This window comes from Tetranychus urticae, chromosome 2, assembly GCF_039701765.1.
Source record: "Tetranychus urticae isolate SD_2017Ah chromosome 2, NJAU_TeUrti_SD_1.0, whole genome shotgun sequence".
In the NCBI taxonomy this organism is placed as follows: Eukaryota; Metazoa; Arthropoda; class Arachnida; order Trombidiformes; family Tetranychidae; genus Tetranychus; species Tetranychus urticae.
Window position 1 is genome coordinate 16,653,854 of NC_142959.1, and position 21,812 is coordinate 16,675,665.

General features: G+C 32.2%; 3 protein-coding genes and 1 long non-coding RNA gene across 6 annotated transcripts; 2 read left to right on the top strand and 2 right to left on the bottom strand.

Moving 5' to 3' along the window:
- Positions 1-3,817: 3,817 nt before the first annotated feature.
- On the top strand, positions 3,818-4,683 carry LOC149094009 (uncharacterized). Its single transcript, XM_089268463.1, has 2 exons — positions 3,818-4,098; positions 4,409-4,683. The coding sequence occupies exons 1-2, from the start codon at positions 3,941-3,943 to the stop codon at positions 4,551-4,553; spliced, it is 303 nt and encodes a 100-aa protein (XP_089124589.1). The 5' UTR covers positions 3,818-3,940; the 3' UTR covers positions 4,554-4,683.
- A 2,450-nt stretch (positions 4,684-7,133) lies between these two features.
- LOC107360253 (uncharacterized) lies at positions 7,134-7,763 on the bottom strand. The gene is made up of 2 exons (XR_001568258.3): positions 7,600-7,763; positions 7,134-7,488 (listed from the first exon to the last, which is right to left on the bottom strand). It is a non-coding gene; the product is annotated as an uncharacterized LOC107360253 (long non-coding RNA).
- Positions 7,764-9,479: 1,716 nt separating this feature from the next.
- LOC107366115 (uncharacterized) lies at positions 9,480-19,007 on the bottom strand. The gene is made up of 5 exons (XM_015933686.3): positions 18,652-19,007; positions 14,655-15,152; positions 14,429-14,553; positions 14,025-14,262; positions 9,480-12,637 (listed from the first exon to the last, which is right to left on the bottom strand). The coding sequence occupies exons 2-5, from the start codon at positions 14,709-14,711 to the stop codon at positions 9,920-9,922; spliced, it is 3,138 nt and encodes a 1,045-aa protein (XP_015789172.1). The 5' UTR covers positions 14,712-15,152; positions 18,652-19,007; the 3' UTR covers positions 9,480-9,919.
- Positions 19,008-19,092: 85 nt separating this feature from the next.
- On the top strand, positions 19,093-21,775 carry LOC107366126 (vesicle transport through interaction with t-SNAREs homolog 1A). Of its 3 annotated transcripts, XM_025160517.2 has the most exons (5): positions 19,093-19,434; positions 19,542-19,653; positions 19,760-19,888; positions 20,534-20,788; positions 20,867-21,775. In XM_025160517.2, the coding sequence occupies exons 4-5, from the start codon at positions 20,701-20,703 to the stop codon at positions 21,403-21,405; spliced, it is 627 nt and encodes a 208-aa protein (XP_025016285.1). In that variant the 5' UTR covers positions 19,093-19,434; positions 19,542-19,653; positions 19,760-19,888; positions 20,534-20,700; the 3' UTR covers positions 21,406-21,775. The 3 variants fall into 3 exon arrangements, with proteins under 3 accessions (XP_025016285.1, XP_015789183.1, XP_015789191.1); XM_015933697.3 differs by lacking the exon at positions 19,760-19,888; XM_015933705.3 differs by lacking the exons at positions 19,542-19,653; positions 19,760-19,888.
- Positions 21,776-21,812: the final 37 nt, after the last annotated feature.

Here is a 21,812-nt window from a genome sequence, read left to right on the forward strand (position 1 = left end):
TTATGTTATCAAAATTCACTATTGTTTCAAAATAAATCAACGCAGAAGAAAGCACCTGACTCCACATTTGACTCCATTGGTACACACTGGACCAAGAGATCTGACAATCTAAATTTGGTGACTCAATCATGGGTGAACACTCGTGTATATAAATATTGAAATATTGAATTCAAAATCATTTTTGTATTAGTGGTTCAAGTGATCAACATGTTTTACTTCAAAGTTATCCTCATTTCCCTCGTAATTTTATCAACAGTCCAAGCTGCTGATAAATGCGGAGCTCCTAAACACTACTTCAGCATCGATAGATATGGTGCTACTGACTGTGGCTCTTCTTGTGAAGCAACTGTAATATTTTCAGGTTACCGTGAAGATAATGCTGAATATGTGACCATTGACATGATTACTGATAATTTCGAGCCCAATAAATTCATGACACTAGAAATTTGGTACGATAATGAGTTTCACAATTTAACTTGTTCATCTGAATCGTTCTACAGGAATATGGATTATAATGGTCTTCAATGTAATTGGCAATTGCAATTGACTAATTATATAAAAAATCCAATCACAAATGTTTCAATATTGAGTTATTTACTTCTCAATGATCAAATAACTAATGACATTTATTTTGGTCTAAATGGTGACAGAACTCTGGTTGCTTCCAGTTTAACACATCTTATACCTTACCACGAGTCTTTCCCTGACTGTACCGAATATGATGTGATCACATTTTATGATCCTCGACGGTTGAATAAGATTGTCTTGAGTAAGAAAAAAGATTCAATTACAGGTTTCATCTATTCTTTAGGAAATGAACAATATTTCGCGGATCGATCAATCGAATTCACAGATTCGGATGAAATCAAGTTTACTGTTATCTGTGCAGATAGTGCAGGCAGTCAAACTCGTTACCTGACTCGATATGGTTGGAATGATTGGAATGTGGACGTTATATGGCCTAAGTTCACAAAGCTACCCGGTAAATGCGGTTTCAGTGTACCATTGAAAATTTACAGCGACCAGTCTAGATATTACTTTGATTTCAACAAAAGGCCAATAAACATGGTTTTCACCACCACTCAACCAAATGCAAGCTTTGACCAATCTGATATCAAATTTAAGTCTGATTAATGCAAAAGAAATATTCAATCGTAAACTGTCGTAATAACAAAACAACATATTAATCCAATAATAAAGCATTGAAAATCAAGTTTCGTCTCATTTTTGTCCTCTTTGCCCATTGAAAGCCACTCTAATTAAAAAATACAGTCAGTCGTAAATGATTATGAAAGGTATTACAAACAAACTGGCCAAGATTAAATTATACATGAAACATCTTTCGATGAACAAGTTTGACTTGCTTTTGAAATATTAATACCACGATTGGTTTGCTGGAAATGAAAAGAAGGATCAACGAAATTTATAAATGCGTGTACATTAACTTTACTAATTTTAATCAGAGCTTTAGCATTCAAATCATTCTTCCAGATCTATTGCACCGATTGCACCAGTAGTACTTATTTCAATGTCTATCAATCCGATTTTTCTTTTATCAATCATTTACACGTTTTTTGTTTCAAATCAGTATAACCTGTTCTGTTGATCAGAAGCCACTTTCATAGCCCGTGTTAACAGTTTAATATATCGTTTTAATAACATTTACATGTTCAGAATGCATGTCTTGATTAACATTTTAATGCCATTAAAATTCACTACTAATTCAATTGTTTCAAATTATATCAATACAGACGAAACCATATTTGACTTTTATTGGCACACAATGGGTCAAGAATAGATCTAATAATCAATCAAATTTTGCAGTGACTCAATAACAGGTGTAAATCTATGTATATAAATATTGGAATCACAGTTAGATCATTATTGTATCAATGGTTCAAGTGATCAATATGTTTTACTTTAAAGTTATCCTCATTGCCCTCACAAGTTTATCAACAGTCCGAGCTGCTAGTAGATGTGGAGTTCCTAAACACTACTTCAGCATCGATAGATATGGTGCTACTGACTGTGGCTCTTCTTGTGAAGCAACTGTAATATTTTCAGGTTATCGTGAAGATAATGCTGAATATGTGACCATTGACATGATTGCTGATCATTACGGATCCAAAACATTCATGACACTACAATTTTGGTACAATAATAAATTTCACAACTTGAATTGTACATCCGACTCGATCTACAGAAAGAAAGATGTCGATCGTCTACAATGTAATTGGAAATTAGAATTGACTGGTCATATAAAATATCCAATCACAAATCGTACAATGTTGGGTGATTTACTCGTCAATGAAAACATAACTAATGACATTTATTTTGGTCTCAATGGTCGAAGATCTCTAGTTGCTTCCAGTTTAACACATCTTATACCTTACCACGAGTCTTTCCCTGATTGTACTGAATATGATGTGATTACATTTTATGCTCCTCAACGGTTGAATAAGATAACTTTAAGTAAAAAGAAAGATTCAATTACAGGTTTCATTTACGCTTTGAAGAATGATACAGAACCATTTGATCGATCAATTGAGTTTTCGAACTCGGATAAAATCAAGTTTACTGTTGAATGTACCAATAGCTTTAAATCTCAAAGTCGTTACCTAACTCGATATGGTTGGAATGATTGGACTGCAGACATTTTATGGACAAAGTTAACAATTATTGGAGGCCTCAGGAAATGCTCTTTCACTCTACCATTAAAAATTTACAGCGACGAGTATGAATATTACTTTGATTTCAACAAAAAGCCAATAAACATGGCTTTCAACACTACTCAACCAAAGGCCAGCTTTTACCAACCTAACATAAAATTTAGATTCAATTAACCCAAGGAAAATATTCACTCGTAAAGTCTGATAATGAGATACAGATATCCAGTAAAAAAACAATGATTTATAAATGTTTTAAATCATATTCTAACTAATTAAAAGCATTGAAAATTAAGTCTCGTCGCTTTTTTGTCATCTTTGCTCATTGAAAGCCACTCTTATGCAAAAAAGTGAGTTATGAATAATTATGCAAAGTATAAAAATCAAACTGGCCAAGATTATTGGCATCTTATTATTATAAATATATGAAATACATTTCGATGCACAAGTTGAAAATGAAAAGAACCAACGAAATTTAGAAATGCGTATACATGATCTTTGACTGATAAGAACTTTCTGCCTTCAAATCATTCTTCCAGATGTACACCAGTTGCACTAATTGCACCAGTAGTACTTATTTCAATGCCTATCGATCAGAATCGTATTTTCTCATCTTTCTCTTCCATCAATCATTTGCAGTTTACTTTGTTTTAAATCATTATAAACTTTTCTGTTGATTATCACCCACTTTATTGGCCCTCATTCCTTCAAACTCGTTAATCATTTTTTACTGTGATTTTTGGATTGCTGAATTATTGAATTCCAACCAGCTTAAGAACTAAAATGGAATTATACGTTTATTTTTGCGAAGAAATGGCGCCATCAACTAAACTACCAACGGTAGACATAAGGCTTCGGCAGTATAGTAGATGGCGCTGAATTTTTAAAAATAAACGTATAATTACTGTATCATCAAAAGATTACAGGCAAGTACACCTTTTTAGCTTTCTAAAAAAGCTTTTCATGTTTAGATAAAAATAAGCTTTCTAGTCATTAATATCGTGTTTTTTATTCTACAGTGGATTCAACATGGAGAATGTAATTCATCCAGTTTGTGAAATTCGTGTTGACACTAAAAATTCAGAATTCTTCCTTACTGACTTAAAGTATCTTTGTGATCAGTGCGCTGCTGTTACGGATTCTGAATTTCCATCAGTTCGGTTCAATAATTCAACATTCTGTATTCTATACAAAATTTGTGGAAGCAAAGCTAAATGGAGATGTTCAAAAACTGGTTACAACTTTTGTTCTGATTGTCATATTACAATTTGTTAATGCAAGCCAAAATTACTAGCAGTGATGATTCTGTGGCTGGGGAAATCGAAGCAGCTAGAAGTCAGTTTTCATTGAATTTAATAAAACAAAATGAACTTGATGCCAACAATGCTGATGTCATTGACCAATATAAATTCACATTAGCTGACGCTTATGAGTAAGTATTCGAATTCGAATTTGAAAATAAAAGCCACATAACAAGCTTCTCCACTAGCTTTGCAAGCTTTAAATATTCACTTTTATTCTATTCACATTGCATGCAACTTGTTATTATTTTATTCCATTTTTTAGTGATTTCATTATGCAACCACTCAAAATCCATGTTGAGATCCTTGTATAAGTGATATTATTTTAATTTCCAAGAATTCAAAATTCTTTGTGCCTCTTGCGTCAATCGTGAAAAAACATCAATTCAACTTACCATTTTGAATCACTTTAATTGTTAATTATTTTCTATGTGCCATCAGAAAGCAAAATTGGAATGTAGCAAAACGATTTGCCAATTTCGTAAATCCTGCCATAATAGGAATTGTGTTGATTTGGGTTCGAATTCGAGCTGCTCTCCAAAAGCTTTGTTTAATTATGATACTTTGTGTGCTGAATCTGGAATAATTCCAGCGAGTTCATGAATTCCGATGAAATAAGCATTTGTGCAAGATGTTTGAACTATCGCGAAAACACAGATGATTATCGCCAAATGCGTTCAAATAAAATTGAAGAATTGGAAAGGATTTATTTTGGGTAATAGAATATTGTGAATTTGATGCATCAAAGAAATCGCAATCAAAAAACAAAATATCAACAATATCTGAGTGATTTAACTCTGGCTAGAACCGCAGTTCAACCGAATTTGAAATTAGAAGATATTCTTGACGCAGGAAATCGCCAAAATTCCATAAATAAAGAAAAACAAAAAAACCAAGTTAAGATTGCGAATTTTCTCAAAAGGTGCGCTTTACGCATGAGCCTGAATGAAAATAATAAAGCTGTTTTACAAAAGCTAAAAACTTGTTTCACAAGAATCCATGCAAAAATATCATTTAGAATTCGGATGCCTACGCGCGCCTATCCGTAAACCAGATGCGCATCTGTATAAACGAGGTGTTGTTGTAAGGCTTCCATCACGAGGGGGAACTTTCTGTATTTTTGTTAGAGATTTTGGATTCTAACTACCCATAAAGCTTTGAGTTCTTTGAGCTTCCAGACGAAATCAAGAATAAACCTGATTTCATTTTCAGAGGAACTTTGATGGGCTTGAAACCAGTTTCTGGTTTTACATTCACAAGAAAAAGAATTTCAAAGTCAATATTAACGGATTTATGCTTTTCAAGAATGATATATTTGATTGGACATCAAAAATTCTTGAACTTAGATTGGCGATTCGATACAATGCTAACAATGGGTGCTTCAGACCAATCAAGAATTATCGCTACACTTTTCATAGTCTACAATCAATGTGATGATGAACGTATGTGTTTCCTTTGTCATGAATGTTTATTCTGTCCGTCCTCTTATTCAATCGTAACTTATTCAATTCAATGATAAATTCAACATGAATTCAATGACATAAATTAATATATTTTTACCAATTATTCATTATTTATACTAACGATAATCCTATTCCCTAAAATTTATTTTTGTTAATCAAATCGAATGTGCATACAAAAAATCGCATTAAACTTTTAAATATGCAAAATTTTTAAGCGTATACCTTTATTTAGACTCACTGCATAACCTCAACGAGCAAAGATGAATGTATTCGTGCACTCTTTCGTTAAAATGCCAATTAAAATACGCTCAATATCGCAAATAAACTTGATAATGATCCTGTCAAGTTTAAGCGTACACAATTCAACATTATGCCATTTACCACGCCTTATCTGACACTTCGTTTATACGCTCATTTTTAGACATAATGGTTATTGTGGTTGACTGGGTTGCTCAATTTAACTAATTCAGCTTTTGCCAATCAAATTCAATTTGGCTGGAAAGTTAAGTAAACTGGAACAAGCAAACCCTTTTCTTAATTCCTATTGAGATCTAATGGAATTCGAAATACTTGGATGAATTCATCCACCAAGAGAATTTCTAAAATCAATTTTACATACATTCAGTTTCACAATGAATCCATCACATTCAAGTCTTTTAGCGGTTAGCCAGTTGCTAGTTAAAAGTTAAGGTTAGCAATAGTCAAGTTTTACCTATTGGCAACAAAAGTAGGCTTTGTTATTGTGTTTCGTCTCGTTCAGCGAATGAGAATACTGCATCTCATTTATCAATAAAAAGGAGAAAAAAACGATTGCATACGAAAACAGCGTTGATCACAAAATTGCGAGAAGAAAAGAAACAAAAGTTTGATAAAGCTAATCTGGAGATAGTCAACTTGATCAACATATTGAACAAAACAGTCCCTACTCTTCAAATTGACAATCCACTAACAGCAATAACCAAGAATATTTTCAAGTTGTTTCAAGCATTGAATGTTGAATTCAACAATTTGAATGAAAAGGCGATATCAGACAATTCCATACCATTGACAAGGATATTCAAACCAAAGATGATCGATTTAGAGGTGAATATCAACTTCTCTTATTTAATTTGAATTCTAATTATATTTCTAATTAATCAAATTTCACTTCAGGATAAATTGGATTTTGCTGGGTTGAGCTTTCCAATTAATGAATACGTTTGGGCTACAAAAGCGGAAGAACCACGATTTGTGGTGTCACGAATAATGCATAAAGGATGCATGTTTAGTAAATAATGCAGAGAATTACTCTAATTGTTCAGAATTGGAGACCCATCCCTTACAGGCTCTGCAAGAGTTGCAAGTGGAATTGGAAAGATAGAGATGTAAATAGGCGAAAAATTAAATTCAATCGAATTATTACCTCCCTGATTCCTATTACTAATAATTCACATTTTTATATATTTTCATTTTTTCTTCAGAGTATTCACATGCAGTCAAGAAAATGGATCATACGTACATCGTACGGATCATCGTTTCAATCATACATGTATGATTGAATAATTCAATTTGCATTTGATTCAAAAATTTCATTTAATATATTCTTTAATGGTTGAGATTTCTTTACGATAGATGATGAATGGGGATGTGTCTTAAAGCAACGATAGCAAAAAGATTGTCCTGCAGAATTCTTGTATTCTGAATTCAAGTTTTTACAGATCTGACAGCATTCTTTACCAGCATGAAAAAGAGCTTTTGGTTTACATGTAAAATTTTTTTTCTCTTTGATTAAACAGTTGGTTACATGGCAGTCGTCACAATAATTATAAGCCGTCTTTGAACACTTCCATTTAGATGTTTTTTCACAATGATGAAATAGATAGCATGATAGGTGGATTTTCGAATTCAATAACAGGCAAAACGTGTGTTGTAAGATCCAGAGAAATCGACTGGTTTGCATTCAATTCATCGTAACATTTCTCACATAGATATATGAATCCTTCCATGATGAATTTTGAATTCGTATTGTCACCACAATTTTGACAGATGGGATAATTGATATAATCCATTATAAAATCACTAAATAATAAATGAAAAAGAATGATTAATCTTAAATTCACAAGAATACGTCAACTTAAATGCTAAAGCAAGCATCATAATACAAGCGTCAAAACGCTAAGATATACTAACCCATAATCTCTTAAAGTTAATTCGTCATCCATTTTGAATAGCTAGTTAGCTTATCAGCACAAGAATGCTTATGAATTTTGATTTAATGATTCACCAATGTTAACAATCGACTTTAAATTGTGAAACGCAATGGTTTATTTATAAATTTGTAAAGCAAAACGGTATACAAAGCTAGAAATGTGATAACAAATTGCCATAAATCTCTATGGCAATATGCATTCGGTATGCCAATAGCGCGTTTTTTGAATGCTCATAAATGCACGTAATTTAACGTTTTCGGTTGTGATTAACGCATGTAAAAAGTTAAAACTATAATGTGCCAGATTCTGTACTGTTACGAGCATGCAATGTACTGAATTTTTATTACAAATACCGAAAAAGAATGAATATGCAATCATTTTTATATCATTGGCGGAATCAAATCATGTGCCTAGAAACGCTCATTCAAAACCAGTATTCGTATGCTAAAATGGTTGACTGGGCAGAGAATGCAAGGCTCAAATGGATAACCCTCTGTATGATTTTGCCAGAAATAAAAATGTAAAGATGACAATCCCAAAAAATGACAAAAATAAAGATGCTCCTGACACCAATAAACATACAAAGGAGTAATCAAATGCCCTTACCGCCGGAAATCAACGAAAAAATGAAGGAATCGTAAAATATTTGTTCAAGTCCATGTTAAATTCATCTTGAAATAAAACTCTCGGTATAAAAGTGTCAGAATTTATGAATCTTAAACTAATTTAACATTCTAATTCAATTCTGCATCTAATTTAGTTCAATATCTTTTGTAATATTGAATGAAACTGAAAATTATTATTTATATTTGATTCATAAATTTAATTTTTAATATGAATTACATAAATTCTACGTCATTTATTGAAAACTCTGAATCCAAAATTCACCGATTAAATAGTATGTGCATAAATCGCAATAAAGGTGTAATATCCACATGAAAAATGATTAAGCGGTGATTCACTTTACGTTAAAGAAGTATTATGCACATAAGAATTCAAAAATTAAAAAGCCACTGCTTATTCGCTCGCTACCAAATGTGCTCTTGGATTTGGCGTCTATGTAGCGTTTGACTGGGCTTCTGCTCGTCAAATATAGCAGTTACTTTTGAACGTTATCTGACCATAGTTAATCAAAGCTTTGCTTCATTATTTTTTCATGCTCGAAGCTCAATTTTGGTTATAGACTTTCTAGAGTTTTCTTACTTCATTTTTCAATTTAACCAAACTGGATAAACATTTGTAATTTGATAATGACATTATTTGTCGAGTAGGAATGTAATATTAAAATCAATGACAAAGTTTATTTCACTTTCAGGCAATCAGTTTATTCATTTTATTCAAGTGAGAATACAATTCAACAAAATCAAAAAATCTTTAACATTGAATCAACATTTTCTTCTTGACTTTCCAATCGATTCATTAATTTTCATCAATGATTATTACTGTCTTAAATTTGGCATCTCATTTGGTCTTGAAAGGTTTGTTGTTATTAGTGAGTTTAATAGCAGTTGATTGTGAATTAAATCGGTAGAGTAAAGATCAAGAAAGACAATTGCACAAGGAATTAAGCATTTCTGGTTGAATCAACCTCATCTGTATCCATTGATGTGAATATAAATGAGATTTTGGTGGAACGTAAAAACAATTAAAAGGTTGATGAAAAGATTTTTCAAATGATGATTTTTTTTCTTCATCTTGTATTAGTTAAACACGATCACAGTTGAGGTAATTTTTGTATCAGAAAACCAGTTTTTCTTGCAAATTTTGGTTTGTTTTTTTTCAGTTCCATATATAAAATTGTAACATTTTCTTGTCAACTTTTCTTAATAATAGCAGCAATAGTAATAATGGTGATAATAATAATAATAATAATAGTTATAATCAAGTATATCAATGAGAGTTGTTGTTTAGGAAAATGATTTTCAACGAGAGATTATAAAAGGTGAGTGAATATTTGATTGAAACTGGAATGATAATTTGAGTGATGAAAGTAAAGAAAGACACAAAATTTGATAAAAATGAAACAAAATAAAAAAGGTGTTCAATATGAAGATGAAATAAAGGATAAAGAAATCCTTGAGGATATCAAATTGGTAAATATCAAAAACTGTTTAGTCCTAGCATGATTATTAACATAGCAATCAACTGGTTAAGCTGATAACAAGCATGACTTGAGTTGGAACCTGAATCAGGTTTCTATTTCATATTTAAAACGATAAATGTGATGAAGTTCCGTCTTTTGTTTTTTGAGATTGTTTAATGTAATTAAAAACTTGGCTTGATGATGGCAAGTTGACTGTTTAAGCGGTTGGTGGGAAATCTTGTGATAAATCAGGTTCATTTTCTCCCGATTCACGCCATTGAGATAGATAAGAATGAAACAGTACCCTTCCAGAATCCAAAACCGAATGAACATTATGCCGTCGAATGTATGAATCAAAGTAAACTGCAATCTCATTGCAATCCAATCCTGAAGACATTATTTTATCCCGATGTTGAAGTAAAATGGAAAGACAAAGGAACAACATAAATGCATTTGATGATCCTAATTGAGAGGGTGAAGGGAGCATTGGTTTTGTGGATAAAGGTTGAGATGATGACGATGGTGAGCCAGTTGATTCGGTGGTTGTTGATCCATTTGAGTTGAGGATTACAAGAGATGAACATGAAGATGAATCAGATTTATTTCCATCCAGGGTTCCACCAAAAGCGGAATGTACTTCAGACATAAGATCAGAAGGATCTGATCCTGAGCCATAACCTTCGGATCGTTCCTTTTCCAACCCTTGAGAACTGCTATTTCGTGAACCTAAAGGTGCATCAGGATCAGTTGTTAATCCGGTTCCATTGAGGTGTGATCCATTACTAGCACTTCCTCTCAATCCATTTACCGATAAAGCACCAGTTGGACCATTGCAAGTGTTTTCATGGGTTGGTGAACCTGATGTCACCGTGAGATTCTTGAGACATTCATAGCTGACACTTCTAGCCAATCCCCGAGGAATTATCCAATCTTGTTGGTTAACCCGTGAATCTGTATACTCTCCGTTACAATGGACAATCAGATCTTGTTCATATTCAGTTTCAACTTCATGGCCATTCCCAAAGGATCCTGAGTATGGAGACAAAGGTGAACCTGGTTCACTATTGTCACGACCTCCACTTGAACCTAATCGACAGAAGAGACGACGTCTTTGTTGACAGCGTAACCTAACTGCAGCTGATGAAGATGAAGATGACGATGAAGATGAGCCACTGTCATTGCTCCCTTTAAGTCCACTCAGGCCAGCCCCAGTGGTCCTTGCTTCATGACGAACAGTAGATTCAACATCTTCATCCATATCAACAGATGAATTTTTTGAAGATCCAATTGACTCAAAGCTATTCAACCGACGACAGTCTCCATCACTATCAATACTAAACCCTTTGTCAAATTTGGGTGGGAAACTGTATTGCTTTGTTGACGATTCTTCTGCATCGGGTGAATCAATTTCCCTTGAATCATTGCTCAGTATTTTAGGTAAAAATCGAATGGTTCGCAATGGTCGACTTGATTTCATAATGTGTGGTAAAGAGTTTCGAGCTGGAGCTGAGAATCCATTGACTCCTATTGAATGGTTAATCAAACCAGCAACTCTTCCGACTGATTTGCCAGGAATTACTGTTGATGATGAAAGTAATTGATGACTATCAATTGCAGATCGATTTAGAACTGGTAAATTTGATTCTTCGTTATGATTTAAAAAGAATCCCTTTATTCTAATTGAACCCGAATTTTCAAGATCTGCACATTCAAATCGAGCTCCATATTCAGGTAAACTGTGATTCATTAAACAAAAACGATCTCCATAGCGATATCCATGACGACGATTGCTAATTGGTATTTTTACATTTCGACTTGAATTAGATTGTTTCCGTGCCTGTGAATTAGTTGAATTATTTACAATCTGACACTCGGCATTGTTGTGATTACAAAGCTTATTAACATTTTGTTCACATCTATTATTCAGGTTTGTCTTTTGATAGTTATCTTCATCTTCATCAATCTCATCATGAATCAAATCACCATCAACATCCTCATCAACATCTCCTTCATTTCCCTCTCCATCTGAATGATGATGCTGATGATATCCATTGGCAAGTTCAGCTTCAAGTGTTAACGCATCTGCAGTACCACCAATTTGAAAGCGGAAATTATCTTCAAATAAAGGTAGATCATCAATGATAAGCGGAGGAATTGAAGACCAGAGGACTTCCAACATGGTAAGAGCACAGTCAAAGGGAAATTCACGTTTCAATTCCAAAAGAATCCATCGATAACAGAACAATAGGTCCTGAGCACCGACTTGTTTAAGATATAAATAAAAATCTGGATCATAATATTGAAGTAAACGTGAAAGATTTTCAAATTTACAGCTAATGGCTTGACCATCAAGAGTGAAATTTTCCCGTAATCGACGCATCAAAGCACAAAAACAAATGTAAGCTTGAGCCTCATCCTTCATTGCATAAAGTAAAGGTGAAACTAGATCGGACATTCCTTGGCAATATTTAACTCCATGGTTTAAGGCAAACGTAGTTAAAATGTTCAACAAGCTAACAACATTGGGATTATCATCTCCTGAACCCAAATAAAAGGGATGCATTCGATCGGTCCGAAGGACATCCTTGCGAACCATGTTAATGGTGTAATCAACCACCTCATCAGAGCCAACCATTGAACTCCACAAATTTTTCATTCGATGGTATTCGTCAGCCTTTTCCTTAATATACTCATATCTTTGGTTTCCCGTTAAACCGGGTGGATAAACATTTAACAGGTGCTTCCAAACAGCACGACGAAGGATTGGGTCAACACCACGGCGAAAGATTGAAATACGCAATTCTCGAGTTGACCGGATTCGACCTTCTGAATCCAAATAGGAATAATATTGTTTTTCATTTAATGGACTTGGGTTGGACTCGATTGGACTAGCTGATGAAGATCTGCTGAAAGCTTTGCTCACAATTTTTTCCACCTAAAAAAGGGTAAAAATAAAAGAAATTAAAATAATTGAAACAAAAGGGTTTTTACCAGTTTTGTTTTACTGATAAAGCGTCATTGATACTATGAAAACACAACCTAACCATGCCATCACCATGTGTTGCATTTCCCCTGATTAACCATTCAAGATATTCAGTGTAATATCTGACTCTCTAGAGGCGTCTAAAAAACACTAATCATATTTATAGACACAATTAAAATACAAATTAATCATTTTTTTCACATCTCACTGTCAATCTGACAACAGAACTTTGACTGTAGAAAACATAAGTTGATTCAATGAATATTTATCTCAACTCAAAGGGTAATTTTCATGTTGAAAGGATGCAAATTGTGAAATTTTTCAGTAAAATCCTGAATTAACTGGTGTTTACTAAACTAGAATACCAACACCTTAGTAATAACCTGTTGTCGTCAACAAATGGGTAAATAGTTCATTGATTATCCTACCGATTAATTAATCAGTAGCCAATGGTCTTTTAAGCAATAATTTAGATGAAAACTGGAAAATGATGATTCTTCCAGGAAAATGCATGATGATGGTTATGATGAAAAGTGAGAGAGAATGAGAACATGAACAGAAGACTAACAGAGGTCAAAGGAAGGACAGTAGTGTAAATGAAAAATATTGTTGACTGAATTATAATCAACAAGATAATTGACAAAAAAATAGACAGCAAGATAAATGGTAATGCTTTAGTCAATAGACAATAACCCAAAAAATAGAAGCAGAACAAAACAAAATGACGAGCCTCTCAGTTCAAGTGATAGATAATTATAATCATACTGAATTTATCAAAAGATTCAACATCTTTTTGGACCCAGTTTTATCTATTAACTATGCAACAATATTTGAACCATGGAGACTCAGACACAGACAAATAGACAGTTGAAATCAACTGGTTAAATAATTTTCTCCCTGTAAGTTGAAAGGTTGAACAAACAAAAGCGATCTTTTTGTTCAATGACATCAAGATACTAAATGATGGTTATCATTGAAATTGGACACTCTGATAGATTATATCTGCAGGTGTGGCTGAAGCTATCAACAGAATTAAGGTGATTTATTAGAGAGTTATGATGATGATACTTGAAGATTATAATGCGACACCTTAAAAAATATTCATTGTAAAAAGATAAGGGTTTAGATTGAGTAATCTGTTGAAGATCGAGATATTAAGATTGGTAGTTAGACTTAGGAATGGAATGATATGAAAAGGAAAATTGTTTGCACTGATAATGATGGTCAAAAGAATGGACTGAGAAATGGCTTTTCTAGGCCTTTGCGGTTTAAAGCTGTTTTGATGGCCTTTTCTAGAGGTCAATTTTAGTCATTGAGGGTTGATCAAAAATGGACTTACTTTGTGAAGTAATGTATTTGCAACTGAAGTTGTTTGATTTGCAGCTATTTGAGCAGCTCGAGTGATATCAGCAACTGTAATTATATCCCAATCGGTTAATGAATTGTACTTTTCAGTGGTCATCCTAACAAATAGGAAAGGTTTTGATGAGTTGATGTAAGCTGAATCCAGATCCCAGTCACTTTTGAGTGGCACAAATATATTCAAATCTCGTCGAAGGTAATTTAAAGTGAAATCACTGAAAGTAAAACAATTGATAATCAAGCAGAAAAAAATAGAAATTAAAATTTCAACATTGAAGAAAAGCTAAAAACTTGAAAACATTGTCATAAAATTGAGTTGATTGAAGGTTTGACCAAAAAATGTCAACTTTAACCTGTCAGTTAATTTTGAACACAATTTACCTTTTAATACTAAAAGCTCTAACAATGATGGAATGAAGAACTGAAAGGTCAGTTATTTGTGGATCAATACTGAATCGGCGAGTATTTTCATCACCATGTAAATCCGATTCATCATCATTTGAAACCTGAAAGTGACACAAAAAGGCAAAGGTTACAGTAGAGAAAAATTTGAAATGAACTTTAATTTTATACAAAAAAACAACAGTTTTAATTCACCTGAACTTACCTCAATCACTTCAATTCTTACAGCTTCAGGTATATGGTAAGATATAAGGTCACACATGTTGTGATATTATGATATAAAATTAACAATAATTGTTGTATTGTTAATAGTCGGTGAAGTTGAATCAGTTATACAAATATGAATTTTTGAATTTGAAAAAAAGTCAAAGAAAAGTAAAAGATGAAACAATTGTGATCAAATGAGGATAAATCCAAATTAGTAATTAATTGAATGAACACAAATTACTGGGTTCATCATAATTAATGATGATATGACAATCTAATGATTATCTGATGTGATATTTTATGGATATTATTTGTGTGTTTGGTTAATAGATGATGGCAGAGATGGACAAAAGTGAAAAGTGTTGAAGGTAAATTGAAAAAGGTGATTTGCGGTCAATCAGTTTTCCATTGGAAACAATGTTTCGATTGTTGCTTTGACACTTTTAATGATGAAAATTGATTTAATGGCTCCACTGACTTCCCAATTAATTGTTGTCTGAAAGGCAAGAAGATATCATAAATAAAGAGGATGATAACAATCAATTGTGAGAGTCCTCCAGAGTGATGATATTGGTTATCATTGATGAATATGTTTAACCAGTACAAACAGATTTACACGATTTTTTCCTATTAACATTTTGTTCATTTCAATATTATTCAAAAAATTAATTTTGCTCAATTCAACTGATTACAATTATTGATTAACTTTCCTTATTGACAATGTTGACAGTTTAGTGTAACAATGTTTATTACATGTTCAACAACACGTATTAACAATTGAACAATTAGCACACGTAAATTGTTAACCCAACAATCAACCAATCTTCTTGATAGTCTTTCATTTTCAACATGTTGGTTCAACTGTTTACAATTGTTTACAATTTCAACTGATTGTAATCGAAATAATTAATTGAAAATATCATAATTTATCAGCATTATTATTGAATCGATAATTTTTGGTCGGAAAAGGTTGAAATGAATGCAAGAAAAAAGGCTAAAAATGAGACTGGAAATGTTTCAATCAAAGCCTTGGTAACAATAAAAATTATTTAGTTAATCTAATGATTATCAGATAATTGTAATCAATATGGATTTTACTTAAATTTTTATTTTCTCAGATTGATGACAGCATTTCAAATGAATTTGTTTTCATGAAAAGGTAGCAAAAAGTGATAATTAACCTTTCATCTTGGACTGGTCAAAGCTGTAATGATAAATATGAATTATGGTAGGAACGAGCAATATAACATGATAGATTAGATGCTTCAGAGTTTGTCTAATTCTCATGGTATTCAATATAAATGGAATTTTTTGGCGAATTTGCTTCTTATTTTTTGCTTTTCAACTGACATACCATTTAAGGTGTAATGGAGTGTAAAATATTGAATAGATGAATAGGTTAATAAATTAACTTGATATAAACCAACATTTGCAAGATTAAAACTGATTGAAAAGATAACTCAAAATCAGGTCGAGTTCAGAGTTTAAATTGCATAGGAAGAAGGGAAAACTAATATCATTTAAACACAAATATATTACAATAATTATCACCTGTTCCTAAGAATCAGTCTAATTTTTACAAAAAATAATCTTCTACAAGTTAAATTGTCTTGAAAATGATAAAAAATAAAGGCAAACTCTAGTTGCACTGGAATTGATTAAATAAGGTTTACTAATCGTCTAACCATTATGTATAAACCATTATAAGAGTTGCCATAAACCAGAATTAAACTTTGGTCATAACATTATTTAGAGTTAAACTGATTTGTAATAACAATGGAAAGGCGATAAAAATCTGGTCAACTCTGAGTAAACCAGGGATTAGTTGTGATTCAGTCAAGTAAGTTATATAAACTTTGAGTCAAATCTGAGCCTGGAAAACTGGGCATTGACTATCATTGAGAGTTATATGAGTGTAAATTGCATGATGAAAATGAAAAGAGAAAAAATTGAAAAAATAAAATTATAATCAAATTGCATTACGAGTACAGAATCAACCTCCACTTAAATGTGACCCTGGGGTGAAACTGTTGTCATTGTTAGGGAACAATCGTAATCAATGAACATAACAATAATACCAATAGGACCTCTCACTTAATCACTCTTAATTTTTGCGTCCAATTAAGATTTTATCAAAAATCTATCAACATGTAAATAGAGAAGTGAAAAGCAGATAAAGATTGAGCTGAAAAACCCATAGGAAAAAAGACTATTGATAGAAGCTCAAGATTTTTTGTTTTACTGTTTTCGTGTTGAATGATCATTTTGATAACTTTTTTTTCCGTACTACAATTAAGTACAATCAAGAAGTATCAAGGATCAAATCAACAGTAATAGTAACAATCAATGGTTAATCAAATGGTAGCATTAAGATGAAAAGCTGTAAATTATCACAAATGATTAACCATCAATTGGTTCTTACAAATGTAACATCGGAAGCAAGATGTTTATTGAATCACACTAATTGATTGGGAGTTTGTAGGTTTAACAATTAATGCAATTGAAAGTGTTTTCACAATTTATCCTCAAATTAGCAAAGATATTGATTAAAAAGGGTTTTCAAGCTTCAACACAGATACAGATTTAAAGGGTTGATTTCAAGATTTACAGATTGTTAAGATTGCAATACGGAAATTTGATTGAGTTGATTAATAAAATTTTGGGTTCACCGATAATCAGAGAGGAAATTATTCCTAAATTTTTAGATGAAACAAGATTGAATAATCATTAATATTATCATCATTGTTAGAGGTTTCCATCATTTATCGATCGATGGTGATAATGTATTGTAATGATGATATTATTTGGTGGAGTTATCAGTTGAAACAAAACTGTTAGGACTGTTAGTTAGCAACAATTGACTGCCATTTGATTTTGATTGTCCAAATGTCAAATGTAAATGTGAATAGTCAAGATTAAATAATTAAAATGGTGAAACAAAAAGGTAACTTGAAATGTACTTGGAGTGTCAGTTTTGATTGGAATGAGATTTGATGGAAAAATTGAACGATGGAATCAAAATGAAAAATCAATTTGACCTGAATTTGGTTAATCAATTATGTAGATGCTGGACTTTGTTATGATTATTATTATCAAAGGCTGGTCTAAGTGAATTAACTACGTGACAATGAAAAAACTTGATCTTTCAATGATTATCACTGTGTTCAAGATGATCAAGTTGATGATCTAGATAATGATTTTTGGCTAGGATTTACAGTCATCATGGTTTTATCATGACTGTAAGATTTTCATAGGATTGTAAGTCAATTTGATTGACCCATTTTTGGACAAAAGTTGATCAAAATGTAATCACACGAATGGCAATTGGACAATCAATCTAGTTTCACGTTTCCATCTTTGTCATTACCAACTGAATATTGAATTTATTTTTCTTTAGCAACATTTTTGTTTATTACAAAAGGTTTTTCTGTCTGATTTGCCTTTCAGACATAAATAATTAATATGAATTTAAAATTGATTTTATAATATGTTTCAAGTTACTCTTGGTACAGGTTGAAAAGGTAAAGGTTTGACCTAAATAAAACACTTTGTAAGTTGAGATTGACAAAGAAAACTGGTTAACTATTAGCCTAAAGAGTTTAATAGAAAGTTGTTTATCAATTCATGAAAAGTAATGAGTTTTACTTGAAATCACTGGAAAAATGAACAAAATCAATGACAATCTTGCGGCATGTAAACCAGTTTTTTTGATGTACTGTCAGTTGTAATAACATGTAAACGAGCGTGAATTGAACAAATAAATAATTTTGTTTCCTGACAGAATAAGATTAATTTGTGTGTCTAAATGCTAGACTTTGATTTGAAGATGACTTCAGTAGTAATATCTTTGATGTATCATGTTTTTGTTTATAACTGGTTAACATATGAGATAACAATTAATCATGAAAGTTAACAAACATGCATTCACCCTTTTTTGGTAATAAATAAAAGATGAAATTCAATTTTTGTTGGTTCTTATTGGTTAACAAGCTTACCTCGATTTTAACGGCCGTTGTCAATTGATCGGTTGATTTTAAAGGTTAACATAATATCAATTTTTTGGGCCACAATATGTCAAATTAGGGATAAATTTGAAAATAGAGTTAACCAGAATAATTGAGGGAACAGCTCAGGCCATACAATTTTATGTTGTTGCTTTTGTTGTTGATCTTGTTGATGGTCGTTCTTTTTGATATACAAAACACTTTTGGGTTGATTGTTGCAATTATTGTAAAATTTATCCGCAATTGTCTTTTTGGTTACAATAAATATTAATAATCTTATCACAATCAAGTTAAATTGGTTTGAGATCAACAGACTGATGATGACAATAAGCTCAATAATTTTATTTGGCTATTTTTTTGCATTAACAGTTACCTATGATCATGTTTGAGTTTTGCGCAACTTCTTTTGGGTCGACAGTAGCTCCGCCTTGCTGTTGATGTTTTATCTCTTGTGTCTTTTATTATTACAATTAATTGATTTCATTTTTTTACCTTCTTTCTTTTTTTACACTCGTTAAACTAATTATTATTGTTATTCCCTGAATTTCTGTTTCATTGGTCTGGAATGGCAAACAACTGATTGGCCTGGTCGCTGTACAGTAACACCTTAAAAATCTAGTCTGATCATATGTTGAGCCTCTATTTTGTTGTCTTGACACTTATTGAGGCTTTAGAATGATTATCGTAACATTGAATTTACTGAACGCAAAAATTATAACTGTCCTCCCAATCTGTTGATTTTTGACCTCTAATTTACTTTACTCTAGAATTTAGGTAAGAAATTAAACATATCATTACATATCTTTCTTATTTTACTCATAAACCTGTGTTACTCCCTCTTAACTCTGCATTCTTTTTTCTCTTTCTCATTCTCTTTATAGTAAAAGGTTGACCTGACAATTAAATCTACTTTGCTCCAATTGTTCATATCATCATATATAGCCAGCTTAAGATTCAATGGAGAGTTCAAAGGGAGTCAAATGCAATTAATGAGTAAGCCTCGATCTCACAGTGATACTTTTATTTATATATGATGTTCATGTATATTTCCTTAGTCGATCTGTTGTTGACTTTTATTTTTTTACTTAACTGTTTCTAGTTTATAGAGAGGCGGATTTGCTTCTGTTTGTGACAAAATTTGATTACCCAAGTTAATCGAATTAACAGTTGACACAGAAAAATAAACATTTATTGAAAAGTTGTGAACTTTAGTGAGAAGGAAGTGAAAGTAAGAAACATTGCCATTTTTATCATTGGCCTGACCCAGAAAAGAATGAAAATCACAAGGTTATTTTAGGTTAATATCCTTCTGAATTCTGGTTAAAGGCTCTTCAACTGTTAGAATCTACTTTTTTCTTACTTTTCCCTTCATTGTTTTCCTCTCTTTATTCATCATCTCTTACTATCCACTAGGAAGGCAATGATAATAGATGAAAAAAATAACAACAACTCCAAGAAAAAAGGAAGAAAAAGAAAGTAGAAAGAGAAGAAAGAAATAAATTTCATTGTTTATGTAGCCTGGTTTCGCACTAACTCTTACCATGGAACCCAAATTATTTAGGCAACGAGTTGAATGAACTAATGCCCTTTACTCAGATATCAAAATTAGAGTCAAAGTTGCGCACAATGAACTTTGTAGCCTCGTTCTTTTTCAACTTTTGCCTCTTCAGTTTCCTTATTCGTTTTCTTGTTCTTCCTCTTCATCTCTTTACAAACCCAATCTACTTCCGTGTCCAACCCCCTCGACCTCATCATCACCATCGATCCAGAATATAACCTACATTCGATCAAGCAAACTCCATACCCTTTTTTCCATGATATTCAATTCAACATATTGGTGTTCACTCTTTTTCCTTCTCTTTCTTTTCCACAGGTATTTATTTTCTCTTCTAATCATCTTTGCATCTTCAACATAATACCATTGGCAACCCTACGAGCCACCTACGCATTGACCTTTTGGCCTGGCCTGACAATCTTGTCTCTCTACCTTTCATTAGAGCATTACCCTTTGCTTATAAATAATATTTAACCCAGTTAAAAATGGCTTCATCCAAACGATTTGAGGATCTTAAAGAAGATTATTACTCTGTTAGAGATAAAATAACAGCCCGATTGAGACAAAGAATTAGTATGTTTCAATTTATTTCTAGAAAATGTGAAAAAAATATCCTAAAAATGATTTTTCCAATTTATCTCCTATTTTTAGGTGAAGCTGTTCTTAATAACATGTTCTCGGAAGGCGATAAAATTATTGATTATATGAAAAATGAAGTAGACATGGCTCCAAGTTTGGTTAAAACTGAAATGAATTTTAATTGGAGTCAGATTACTGCAGACTGGAATGATTACAAAAATACTGCCCGAACCAATCCTGGTGCATTAATTGGTGGTCCATCCATTGCTCCATCAACTTCACGGCCAGTGGACTTTGAAACAAATTTGAAGGTTACAAAAGGTATTCAAATTTTACAAAAAACTGGAGCCAGTTTAAGTCGAGCACAGATGATTGCCAAAGAAACTGAAACTATTGGTACAACAGTTATCACGGAATTGGGTCAACAACGAGAAACATTGACTCGAACAAGGGAAAGATTAGATGAAACTGGATTTCATTTGAAACGGGTGCATGGTATACTGAGAAGTATCAATAGGCGAGTTGTAACGAACAAATTTCTACTCATCGTTATAATTATCATTGAAGTGGGCATATTGGCATGTCTAATTTATTGGAAGTTTTTCAAATGAAAATGTTGATATTTTTTGTTTTCAACTTTACAAAATGCTGTGATCTCAGTTTTTAATGCTATCCAAATCATAATAGCAGCAACTATATTCTTGTTTTTTGTGTATTACCAAACAAGGGAACCAAGAGAAGGACCTATCGACTTTCCATCAAACCACAAGCTGTTTTTTAATCAAAGACAATGAACATGTTGAATATATATTTATAAATTTTCGTCTTAGTTAACAATGGCAAACAATTTACAACGAAATGACTAATTTTTTATCCTACAAGAATTACTCTTCAATGTTTTCATTCATTTTTTTAATAACTAACTCACTGATTAGACAAAATCAAAGCGATTGGAATAAACCAGCCAATTTTTTTTGCTAAGGCTATTATCTTTGCTGATCGCGGTTATTTCCCATTC